Source organism: Poecilia reticulata, chromosome 13, assembly GCF_904066995.2.
Source record: "Poecilia reticulata chromosome 13, P_reticulata-male-v2, whole genome shotgun sequence".
NCBI classification, from domain to species: Eukaryota; Metazoa; Chordata; class Actinopteri; order Cyprinodontiformes; family Poeciliidae; genus Poecilia; species Poecilia reticulata.
The window spans coordinates 24,668,694-24,681,185 of record NC_088842.1 but is presented as its reverse complement, the minus strand read 5'-3'; the positions used below and the strand labels follow the sequence as shown (position 1 = coordinate 24,681,185).

General features: G+C 40.5%; 1 protein-coding gene across 1 annotated transcript in view; it reads left to right on the top strand.

Moving 5' to 3' along the window:
• The window catches only part of eif4g1b (eukaryotic translation initiation factor 4 gamma, 1b), a 35,191-nt gene extending 28,231 nt beyond the window's left edge, over positions 1-6,960 (top strand). Inside the window, exons 21-33 of the mRNA XM_008426193.3 lie at positions 1,131-1,427; positions 1,503-1,614; positions 1,709-1,814; positions 1,922-2,184; positions 2,288-2,415; positions 2,594-2,766; positions 3,188-3,313; positions 3,409-3,490; positions 3,668-3,766; positions 4,166-4,297; positions 4,559-4,640; positions 4,720-4,860; positions 5,505-6,960. Coding sequence (XP_008424415.1) covers positions 1,131-1,427; positions 1,503-1,614; positions 1,709-1,814; positions 1,922-2,184; positions 2,288-2,415; positions 2,594-2,766; positions 3,188-3,313; positions 3,409-3,490; positions 3,668-3,766; positions 4,166-4,297; positions 4,559-4,640; positions 4,720-4,860; positions 5,505-5,686 — 1,923 coding nt within the window. The 3' untranslated portion in view covers positions 5,687-6,960. The remainder of the gene's footprint in view (positions 1-1,130; positions 1,428-1,502; positions 1,615-1,708; positions 1,815-1,921; positions 2,185-2,287; positions 2,416-2,593; positions 2,767-3,187; positions 3,314-3,408; positions 3,491-3,667; positions 3,767-4,165; positions 4,298-4,558; positions 4,641-4,719; positions 4,861-5,504) is intronic.
• Positions 6,961-12,492: the final 5,532 nt, after the last annotated feature.

The following is a 12,492-nucleotide window of genomic DNA, read 5'->3' as shown; positions in this document are numbered from 1 at the left end:
CAACATACTGATCTTTTCTGTTTGCATTTTTTTATTAATTTCATATGGGATTAATCAACTAATCCTCCCATTAGTACTGACACATTTATATGGACTCACTATAGATTGTTGTTTAAATCTTGTTTTGATGTCCAGTTTATTTGAAAGGGACTTTGTGAAGCCACTTTATTACAGTCATGTTGAGCGTATTGAATTCACAGTTCCTGCAGGTTTTCTGCAGGAACCGCAGTGAGCAGCTCAAAGTCAAACTGGCACATTTTACTTTGTAATATAAATACTGGGATTTTTCATCTCCTTGGTGGGTTAGGTGGCTGAGCTCTTGTTTCTTGTCAATTATCATTCTGACATTAAAAAATACACTCGCTGACAAAAAAAAAAAAGAAGGAACGGTTCAGTGTGTATGTGATTTGGTTCGCCAGAGGGTTTTAGTAGTGTCGGCACCATGAGTGAAGTATTGTCTTCTGACCGCCTGACAGGCAGTCAAAACAGTGAATAAAGTGTACCAGACATGGAATGCCTGTAGACTCATTAGACACTATTATCAGTGGTTAGAATATGACGGAGGGCACATTGTGGGTTTGAAATTGTCTGGCATGTGGAGTCTACAGTTGTCATAATGATCTAGTCTTTGGAGACAATAGGAATGGCCAACAAAAATGTAAAAACATTCAAACTGCAGTGTTAAGATAGGATATGGGTTGGTTTTTTAGTAAAGATTGTCAGAAAACGTAGTAATTGAAGCATGAAAAGTAGGAGTGTCCAAACTTTCATGTTGGCCAAAATCGACGAATCAAAAGTTCTCACAGACCAAATAAAAATTAAGCAAGTAAACTAGTCAGATTTTGTTGATTTTTGAAGAGGGATGTTATCCATTGTGGACCCAAAACTTAAAAAAATATTTTGCATGTCTGGATTAAATAAAAGGCCTTTAATTTTAAATACTTTTGGGCTTGATTGAACAATTTTATTATAAGAACAAGATTTGGGTAATTTTCTCTAAAAACACTCGCTATATTTCTTTAGCCAAATTTAATAAATTACGTAGAAGCTGATTTGGGTGCATCAATGCCTTCTTTTCTGTTGTTTAAGCTTGGTCATGAAATTATGAATACTTTGTATTGAACTTTCAGAACAACTGGGTACCCCGGAGAGGCGACCAGGGCCCTAAGACCATCGACCAGATCCACAAAGAGGCTGAGATGGAGGAACACCGGGAGCAGATGAAGGTGCAGCAGGCTCTCATCTCCAAGAAGGAGTCTGGTGGAGGAGGCCCAGGAGGCAGAATGGGGGAAAGAGGTTCAGGAGGCCGAGGTGGTCCTCACACCCCGGGCCGGGGAGCTCCGCCTCAGGATGAGGGCTGGAACACAGTCCCCATCTCCACCAAGAACCGACCGATCGACACCTCTCGCCTTAGTAAAATCACTAAGGTAAGTTTAAGCTCTGTAAAGTTTATGCAGCTCCACAAGTACAGTTTATTTAACAATCAGCTCCCTTATTTTCAGACTCCTGTTCTTGACTTCAACAATCAGCTGCTTGCCCCTGGTGGTAAGGGCACCTGGGGCAGCTGGGGGAAGGGCAGCAGTGGTGGCACCAGTGCCAAACCTTCAGATTCTGGTAAGTTTATTATAAAAGGGACATCAGCATTTAATGATCCGAGGTACGTTCAAGTTTAAAGTGAATTCTTGTCTCATGTCCACTTTATCTCCAGGTTCAGAGTCTGGAAACCGTCCAGCCACCAGCACTCTGAATAGGTTTTCTGCATTGCAGCAGCCTTCATCCTCATCACAAGAGTTGGACAGAAGAGTTCCTCAGAGGTGAGCAACAGTTCCTGCTACCCAAGTCTTTAGTTCATACTTCAATAACAAGAGCAGTGTAGAACTGAGCGGTTTGTATCATTTTTCTCTAACTGTAATCCGGACAGAAACAGCTCGAGTCGAGAGCGCAGCGACCGCTTCGACCGCTCTGATCGCTCCGATCGAGGTGGCGATCGCTTCGACAGAAGGGATGAGCGAAGAGATGACCGAAACCGGATACAGGTCACCAAACGGAGCTTCAGCCGGGAGAAGGAGGAGCGAAGCCGGGAAAGAGAGCAGCGCAGCTCAACTGATCCGGTCCGCCGAGTGGCGAGTGTGACCGAAGAGCGAGACCGAAGCAGTGGCGAGCGAGCCACGAGCAAAGAGCAAGGTGACGATGTGGTGGAGAGTGAGAGAGAAAGCTGTGATATTCTGCCAGTGAAGTCGGTATTCAGTATTTTGGTTATTTATGCATCTGTTCTGTACATAAACAGTGAAGCGGCAGGCAGCTGCCACTCCGCCACCTCAGCAGACCCCTGCGAAGCCTGCACTGACCGTTCCCGAGATAGAAAAGAAGTCGGCAGCCATCATAGAGGAGTACCTCCACATCAACGACATGAAGGTACTGCAACACAGCACATCTTTGTTTGATAACCTGGATTCCTTCATTTGTATCTTTTAATATTTCCAATTTAACTTTTGTTAAATTGGAAATTTAACAGAAGTTTTACAGCATTTTAGAAATGCTGTAAAAAAAATAAACACGTCCTTATCTGCTCTTTGCATGGGTGTCCCAACAGGAAGCCCTGCAGTGTGTGAGGGAGATGAACAGCGCTGAGCTGCTGTTTGTGTTTGTGCGGCACGGACTGGAGTCCACCCTGGAGCGCAGCACCATTGCCAGGGAGCACATGGGCGAGCTGCTGCACCAGCTAATTAAGACCGGCATCCTCCCAACACAGCAGTACTATAAAGGGTCCGTATGAAGATGCTTGGCAGTAAAAGTTATTTCGGTTTGATTTTTAAAATTGGCAGATAAAACGGATGCAAAGGATCACCTGAGGTCCACAACATGGTGCTTTATTCTGTCGATTAGAGATGCACTGACATTTGAAGCCAACACAGTGACAGTTTTACTGAAAGCCTAAAATTGAAAAACAGATGTCCACAAAACTGAAAGACCCAAGACATTATTGTCTTAGGTCTCCCACTGGCTGGTTCCTGCAGGTGATCCGACTAAATCATTAGCTGGACTATTTTCTCAGAATTTAAAGTTGTTTAGAGAAGATTCTTAAATTTCACTTTTACTTAGTTCATCCTTGTTCTAGAATGTTTAACATTTTTCTTTTCCTCTTAAATAAACTCATATTACAATGTGATGTGTTTCATGCCTCCAGGTTTCAGGAGATTCTGGAGATCGCTGAAGACATGGCAATAGACATCCCCCACATCTTTCTCTACCTGGCAGAACTGATCACTCCCATGCTGCATGAGGGAGGCATTCCCATGGGAGAACTATTCAGGTAAGAACCACTCTTATTTATTTATTTTTGATAACCTTTGGGACTTTTTTGTTGTATTTTACTAAGTTTTTAATGTTCTGCTGACCCCCCTGCAGGGAGATCTCTAAGCCTTTGATCCCAATGGCCAAAGCTGGAGTCCTGCTGGTCCACATCCTCACTTTACTTTGCAAAGAAATGGTAAGAGCTACATATTCACCTTCTGAAGTTTGAGCTATAAAAACACACAGTGGTCAAACTAAACTACAACGGGTGATTGAGCACCATAAACTGGCGTCAGTGTGGTAGCTATGAAGGATAGTCCTGGTGAAATCTTTAATTACACTTCAAAAAACACGTGCATCTTGATTTCACCAGAGCCATAAAAAGGCTGGCACCATGTGGAGAGAAGCTGGCCTTCGGTGGACAGACTTCCTGCCTGAAGACGTGGACGTCAACAAGTTTGTGACAGAGAAGGTTAGTCTGATCAGTGCATCATCATCAGACTTCAGAGAAAATCAGCATCAACTGATAAAAACCTAAATGGTGCAATTCTTGTTAGCATGTAGCCACAAACTGTTTGTATGGTCTTTTGAGATTTGATTTTTTTTTCCTGAAAAGCTTTGTTGTTTACTGCTTCAATAATAAAGTAACTGAATAATTTATCAGATCTGATAATCTTATCAGGTTATATGAATAGATAATTGTTTTTTTCTGTATAAGTCTTGGCTCTTACCTTCATGGTAGTATAAGTAAACATTGAGTCACCATTTTATGTGACTAATGTTTGTGTTTCCACTGCGATCTACTGGAGTCATGAAGCGAACTCTGTAACCCTGACGGCGCATGCTGACCATAACGTTCCTCTTTCTGCAGAACGTTGAGTTCACTCTGGGCGAAGAGTCGGAGAAGAGCAGGAAGGAGATGAGCTCAGCAGAGCTGACCAAGCAGTTGGACAGACTGCTTCAGGACAAGGCGGACAATGAGAGGATCTTTGACTGGATCGAGGTCCGTGTCCAGCATCAGCTTGATTTCAGTTCTAGTGTTTTCTGGTTTATTTTTAAAGACGGTAGTGGAAATGCTGCCACGTTTTAATATGCTGTAGAGAAAAGAGCCCTGATCCTGAAGGGCCACCAAAATATTCATTTTCCACTTTAGTTTTTTGAAAATGTTTATTTATTTTAAGTCAGCAGAGTTATTCTATCAAAATATGCCGAAATTTACGCCACTTTGGTTCATCTGTGGATGAATATTTATTTCTCTTTGTAGGCCAACCTAGATGAGCAACAAATGTCATCTAGCATGTTTGTCCGGACACTGATGACCTGCGTCTGTCAGTCGGCCATTATCTGTGAGTACTGAACTATTCTAAACAGGCCAATGAGTTAAAATTCCCACTAAGCCAACCCTCGAGCTTGTTTCCCCTCCAGGTGAGAATCCATACAAAGTGGACAGTGAAGTAATCAAGCTGAGGGCCAAGCTGCTGCAGAGGTACCTGAAGGACGAGCAGAGGGAGCTGCAGGCTCTCTACGGCCTGCAGGCCCTGATGGTGCAGATGGAGCAGCCTGCCAGTAAGCGTCTCAAATGATCTTTCATTGCCACTTATTTCTGCTAAAGCATTCCTACCCCTTTCATTTTTCAACATTGTGTGTCATTACAGCCGCAAACCTCAGTAGGTTTTATAAGGATTTATAAAATGGTGCTAAATTTTAGAGTGGAATGGAAAATAGACTTTTTTTTTTTGTTTTCATAAATAAAAATCTAAAACGGGTGGTGAAACTTTGTATTTTATATCACCCTGAGTCAAAACTTGAATGCCTGTCATTTGCAAAACAGCTCAAGCTCATCTTAGAACAAGTCTTGTCATAGATTCTTCAGTGGATTCAGGTTTTTCCATCAACTCTGCCCTCTAAGCGAGACACTAATACCACCTTTCAGAGGGAGGATAAGCAGTTTTCTGTTTACCAGATTTATGGAGTAAATGCCTAATCTTCCTTATCACCTGAGCTGTTGATTTCTGCACATCAAGAGTTAACCAGTTTTGTCACTCTTGATTTGTATTTCTTTACTTCTACGTCATTTATGCATGCATGACTTGACTTCACATAAATTTGAAGGTTTTTGCATCCAATATTTGTTCCCAGTTGTTCTAAATGTAAAGTTGAACTTCCAACACTTGTGGTTCTGACAACTTTTTATGTCTACCCTCCATCAGATTTGCTTCGGATGTTCTTCGACACCCTTTATGATGAGGACGTGATCAAAGAGGAAGCTTTCTACAAGTGGGAGTCAAGCAAAGACCCCGCCGAGCAGCAGGGGAAGGGCGTGGCCCTCAAGTCCGTCACTGCCTTCTTCACGTGGCTCCGGGAAGCGGAGGACGAATCCGATAACAGCTAAGAGCGCTTCAGGGAACCTGGAGAGGCTCCTTGGAAGGGCGGGGAACGTTTTGTGGATGATTCAGAAGCGCCTGATGGGGCAAAACCTTCTGCATAAACCGAAAAAAAGAGAAAAAAATTCTTCAAAATGGGAGAGATTGTATTATGGATCGAACATTCGGTCATTTTATTTTGTTCTTTTCTTTTGTGTGGGGGGGGAGGGGTTCTTGTAATTACCCCAGCAACAGAATGTCTTTTTTTCTGATAAGAAAACTACAGGATTAAATAGAGAGGATATATAAGAGATGATTGTTACATGCTGTTGAAGATGCTGCAGTGATGTTTGAGCTCGTTTGCGAATGGCTTTTTCCTCAACACAGCAACACTATTCAAATCGTATTTGCCTAATAAGCGTTTAAAGAGAAAAGTGAAATGTTGATCCCATCTATATTTTTGATGAATTCATCTTTTATCATGTAGGCCGGCCATAGCCACTCGGTGCGTCCGATCTGCATGGTGGGCTTATGTAGATGAGTAGCTTTTTGTTATTTCCAGTGTTGGCTGAGTGAATCGAGTGTTTCTTTTTTTTTTTTTTTTTTATAATAAAATAACAAAACTACAAAGAGAAGCGGCGAGAGACGTCTGGCACATTTCAGACACAAGCGACGGTTCTGAACATTAGGCTCGACACGGGACAGTATCATTGAGGAAAGATTCGATGGACTCTATTGCGCCTCTGGTGTCGGGAGAATGACGATGCTTCCTGCAAAGACCCGCTGAACCTGCATCTCGACCTGCCGATGCAGCCGCCTGGCTCGTTTCCTTCGCTTCAGAAACAAAACTATGGACTGAGAAAGAGCCGGTTTGCAGCTGCAACCCCCTCCAGAGCTTGTCATCGGATTTTAAAACTCAAAATATCAAATAAAACTTGAATAAAGCTTACAGAGAAAACAAAATCACTTTGAGATGGGACTTTTAAGAGAAAAAAAAAAAGTTTAACTGCAAATTCTAAGGCCTTTTGTTGCTTCCATGAGTGGAATTTCAGGAGAGCTCTGTAAATACAAGATGGCTAGTTTTTCCTGTTTTTTTTTTTTTCAAAGAAAAGATGCTAATGTAACCCCTCTCCTCTGAAATGAAGCTTCAGTTTTTCCCTGTATTTATATTTTTCTCTCCTCAGCTGGCAGAAGGTGCTTGTAATTATCCAACTCATTGATTACAGTTTAATTGAAAATGTGTAAATACTTTTTTGCTTTACTTTATTAAAAAGATATTTAATTAAAGAAAAATGAAAATGGATCTTGTTGCAGTTGAAAGCTGATGACTCTTCCTTTTGCTGCTTGAACCTTGGAGCTTATGTCCTTTGTCCTTGTTGCACAGAAACATGAGCTTTGGCTTTGAGCCCCACATTGGGTCTAAAACTAAAAAACATCTATTAATTATTGCAGGATTGCAAAGAGGATGCTGGATTTGTTGGTGCAGAGTTGTCGTCAGTGGGAGAGTTTGTGTAACCGCTAACTTGGACCACCAGTCTGAAAAAACATGGCCAAAGCATCTGTTTTACGTCACCCCTGTGTTTTTTGCTGACTGGTTCCTTACTAAACTAATTGTTGCTGGAACTCCTGGGGAACTCCAAAAAATATTCCCTCAGCATTTGGCTTTATAAATTGGCTGAGGAAAAGGTTGTTGAAGGGGAAGACCGGCCAAGAAAGAGAGAGTTTGACTGTAGAGTTTCACTTTTTGGGCTTCAAGCTGTGCAGTTTTTTATTCTTGAGACCAAAATGAAAGTAGCCAGCACACACATACATAATTACAATTACAAGAGCCATATGGTACCACTATTATTTATAACAAAATGTCAATATCTCATAGATGTAAAACCTAAGTTTGTTCTACATACAATTAGGCATGTTGTATATTTTATTTCAAATTTAGTCTGTGCGTTAATCTGATGTTTTGCCGTTTCCTTCCTAAATGCAGCCATTTCTTTCCTCCTTAAACATTTTTCATACCCATGTCAACCCTGGCCTAACGTCATTCTGGCGAGGGAATTTCACTTTTAATGTAAAGGCGGCTTAAATTCTAGTTTTATTAGAAATAGCTTATTTCTAACAGAAATAAGCTATTTGTTGAAGTGACATTTTGTAGACATCAAACCCTACTTTGTTTCAATCCTTTGGCTTCAGTAGTTTTCAACTTAACAGATTTTAATTAGATTGTCTGAAGATGTGAAGCCAAAACTACCATCGCAACAGAATCTGTGAACCTGCATTGATCCTGTGTTTTTAATCTTAAACATTAGAAACTGTTGGTGTTTGTATCATGTTAATATGAGTATAATTTGTAAAAATGCTTTACACTTCTGCAATGGTGGTGCTACATTCAATGTCAAATTGCAAAATAGGATTTTTCACATTTGCTGTGTTTCCCCCTATTCGTTGGGAAAATGAAATTTAGGAACACAATAAAAAAAAAAACTTAAACATATTTCAACATACCCAAAACTTCTAAGGCCTAAAACTAAAGCTTTGGGTTAAATAAAATTAATATTCACTGAACTAGTATCCAGAACCACACAGCATTCTGGGGGATGTAGGCAGAGGAAAGACTGGCCACTCGTCTCACTGAGCTGTAGCTCTCCAGTATGTGGTTTAGTCATTCAGATACAGGATCTGAATCATGCTGGTTTGTGGCAGGAAAATACATTAAATTGTTTTTCCAAATTACATCACCACAATGAAGCATTTATTCCAAACTTGTAGCACTTAATCACTTATTGGAGAACTCATTTGGTGCTTCTGTGCTTACACTCTGACATTCTTAAAATAAATGGTGAGTTTTCAGCTCCCATTCTTTCTCATACAATCCTCAGTATGCATTCCCTTAACTGGAGAACATTTTCTTCCTTGTTTTCATCTAAACCTGCAGTTTTATTTGGTTTGCATGTTACAGAACTGACTTGATGCAACAACACAGCGTGGACTGGAGCAGAGACCAGTCAGACAACTGCTACTGAACAAACGTCAATTCTTCAGCACTGTAAGCCGTAATACTTGTTGGCTGTGCGTCCTCAACTCCCTAAGGTACAGTGTGAGCCTAATAAGTGTTTAAATACTTTGAACAACATGTTTCTGTTTGGTCTGTGTGGTCAAAAGTGTTCATTGGGCTCCATAATCCACTGACTAAAACAACCCATGATGTGCATAAACAAAGCTGTGCTTTTTAGTTGCAGTTTTTCCATAAGACAGACGTGAATTTTGGGATTTGATCTCCTGTGTTTCCACCTAATAGGTTCACCTATTTGTCTTGGATTCATGTAAACTCCCAGAGGAAGCTCAGCTTTCCTCCCCAAGTCCAGGCCTACACCAGACTGGAGTTATGAATTATGGAGTTATTTGGTCTGCTTTCTGCCTTTTTGTAAAATGTGTATAAGTTATGATTAGGCCTGCACTGTGTACTGGATTAAAATTATTTATATCCAAGGCAGATTTAGATTATTCAAAGTAATTTTTTAGTTTTTTAACCAAAATGATTGTTTCTGCTTGGACCTGAGTCAGACATCTCTGCATAGATATTAAAACAATGTAGAAGTCTTAATTTAGAAAAAAAAAAAAAATCTTTATATACCACTTTCAAAAATGGTGTGGCCAAAATTATTAATCCCTTCTCAATAATCAGTGACAGACAATAAATATGAAGCATTGTAATCTTTTGCTTGCTCCACACAAAATCAATCAGGCTGAAGTCGGGACTCTGACTGGGCCGCTACACCACATCACCTTTACTCCCAGTCAGAAGTGTTGCTAGAATTAAAAGGTTGCTTTAATCCATTGTCTTCCAGGGGTATGAATGTTTCTGGCCTAAACTGAAAGCGTTGTTTTGTATGTCTGCGCTGAAACAGAACAGTTCCAGTGAGGGGAGTGGGTTCAGCGAGTTCTCCAGCAGAAATAGAAAGTGTGGTAGTTCTGGACGGCTCCAGATTGCATCTCGACCCAGAAGAATCAGTAAGACCCAAAAAGTAAACACAGTGTTCCAACACAGCATGTCTTTCAGTCAAACTCTAATGTTTTTATCCATTAGGACTTTATACACAGCAGAACTTCTGGTTCTCTGTAAATCGACCTCTGCTTATCTTCAACTTGCTTTCACTGTCAGCTGGTCTCAGATTTTATCACACGGTGACCAGTGACCTGTGACCTGTTCTTACTCTGTCAGTAGTTTTGTCAACTGGTTAAGGCAATGAAGGTTAAGATCTGTGTTCTTGGGCCAGGCAGAGAATACAGTCCTTGTTTTTTCAAATCTTCCCAATTTACCTCCTTTTATTTAGCCTTTGGTTTAGGATTGCAGGACACAAACGAAATTGTAGTTTGTTTGTTAACGTGGTTCAGATTTTTCCTTTGCCAGGCCTCTTTGACAGTTCGCTTTATAACAGGGACATCAAAGTTGTTCTGCGTATGACTTTTGGCACTTCTTCCTCCTCTATTTTAAGTGTAAACACTGGTTGTGCTCTTTCTCCACTAAACAGACCTGATCTAGCATTTGATCAAGGAAAACTTTGAATTCAGGCATCAGCTCATGTTTTAGCCTGGTTACATGACCAATGTGCACAGTTTAATTTGTTTTGACAATTTGTATTCCTTTTCGTAAACTGGGACTGTTTCAGTCTATGCTTGTATACTGGAATCAGCAGTGAAGGTAACGTATGTCGATGATGGAGAAATGATGCAGGCTGTTACTGAGTATGAAGTGCCATTGGATTAAACCATGAAGTTCTGCTTGTGTTTTGGACCAATCACCTCGGCCAGATTGGCAAAAGACTATAATTGATCTTCAAATGTCTTAAATCCAGAGGTTTGCTCGCCTGGATTAGCAGGTAATTCTAGTGCTAAGTGCTACATCCAGAATTAGGATTATTCATGGAGGATTTGCATTAAAATATCCAATTTACTGTAGTAATGGGAAATTCTGTCTCCTTTGGTTCTTGACCCAACTTTTTTTTTCTTCTTAAGAAATTTGTGCTTTACAAAAGATTACATTTTTGGAGAATGAAAATAAGACACTATGGTATAGACTAAAAAAATGCAGTTAAACTTTTTTTAAACACACGAACTCAGTGTTTAATGTAAGTGTGGTATCTGACCACTAGAGGGCACTATCACACCTTTCTTTTAGCGCTCAGTGTACGTATAGTTGAAGAATGTGTTGCAGAAATAATGAATTTCAATACACTAAATAGTTTTTGACAGGCTGAAAGATCTCATAAATCAGCACTCTATGGCTCAATAATAATAATAAAAAAAAATATTCCAGAAAGGATCAGCAGTGGCACAACTACACATTATTCAGGTGGATGCGAAAACATAAATCAGCGGGCCCTCCCCCCCCCTGGAAGGAAGGTACGTCAGGTCAGGGCTAAGGACCTAAGGACCTCGTCCCCTCTGGTGCTGCGTCCCTATGCGTTGCATACGCTGCATACCCACTTTTTGCGCCACTGAGGATCAGACACAAAACCACTGACCTCTAACAGTCTGGAAGTCCAACAGACTCATTGTCTTAGTAACATCTGAGCCATATTTAATGTGGTTTTAAAGCTAAACCTTTACAGGTCGTCAAATCTCCTTCAGGTCTGAAAGCTCTTTTCTTTCAAACAGTGACCTATCTCAACGCAATCTGCCTTGTTCTCCTTGTTCCTTTGCTGTAGGCCCATTTTTCTCTCTCTGTGGAGCATTCAGTAAAATCTGCGTTTTGTGCACTTCAGCAGACTGTGAAGGAGAAGCAGTGTGTGACAGGTGAATGGGTTGGTGTGGCAGTCATGTTGTTAATGATGCTGCATCAGAGCTCCTCCCTGGCGTGGGTCTCTGCAGCCTGCACAACAACAGGCTGCTGCTCACCTCGGACCATCTGCTCTGGAGTTGATGATTCATGACGGTGTCATGCGAGCTCATTACTTTTTAGTGACGTGGGCGTTTTTTGGGAAACAGAAACGGCCGTTAAGGGGGCAAGTTGGGTTATGGTCCCGTTTTAGCTTTGGTTCTTAGATGAATGATGGCTGTTTTGCTGACAGACTGAATGGCTACTTTTACATCACATTAAACAAGCAAATTTAAAATTTTCAGTGCAAAAGCAGAAACTTAGGCTAAAAGGTAGTCAGTAATCGATCTTTGAACTTATTGAAGCTAGGAGAAAGACTCATCATGTGCTTTCTGCTTTACCACACTGTGGGAGGAAAGCAAAACAGTTTGGATTTGTGCAAATTAAAATCTGAAAAGTGCACTTTGTATTTGTATTTACTCTAATCCACCTAATTAAAATCTAAGGATGCACTGATGTGAAAATCAATATGCAGCATTAGTTTTGCTGTTATGCCTGATAATCAATATGTTACCGATTTTATATATATTATCCTACCTTTACAAAAAACATAACTTTTGCATTGAATCTCTGCTTCAGTTAAACACCCCACAATCACTATCACTGTCACATAATGATAAAATACAAAAAGTAGTTTTGAATTTATTAATTGACTGTGTCAACGTGAAAAAATAATTGCACCCTAAACTTAAAAACTGGTTGTGCAGCCTTAAGTGGCAACGGTTTGAGATAATCGGCAGCGAGTCTTTAACACGACCACTGAGGAATTTTGAATCCATTATGCTTTGCAGAAATTTTTTATTCAGCAACATTGGGAGGTTTTCCATGTATGAACAGCAAATTGAAGATGGTTGCTTGAATGAAATCATAATTTGAAAATGAATGAATATACTTTATTAACCCCAGAGGGAAATTCACATTTCAGCAAATGACTTTGGAAAAGACGTGAATCTGTAAAGG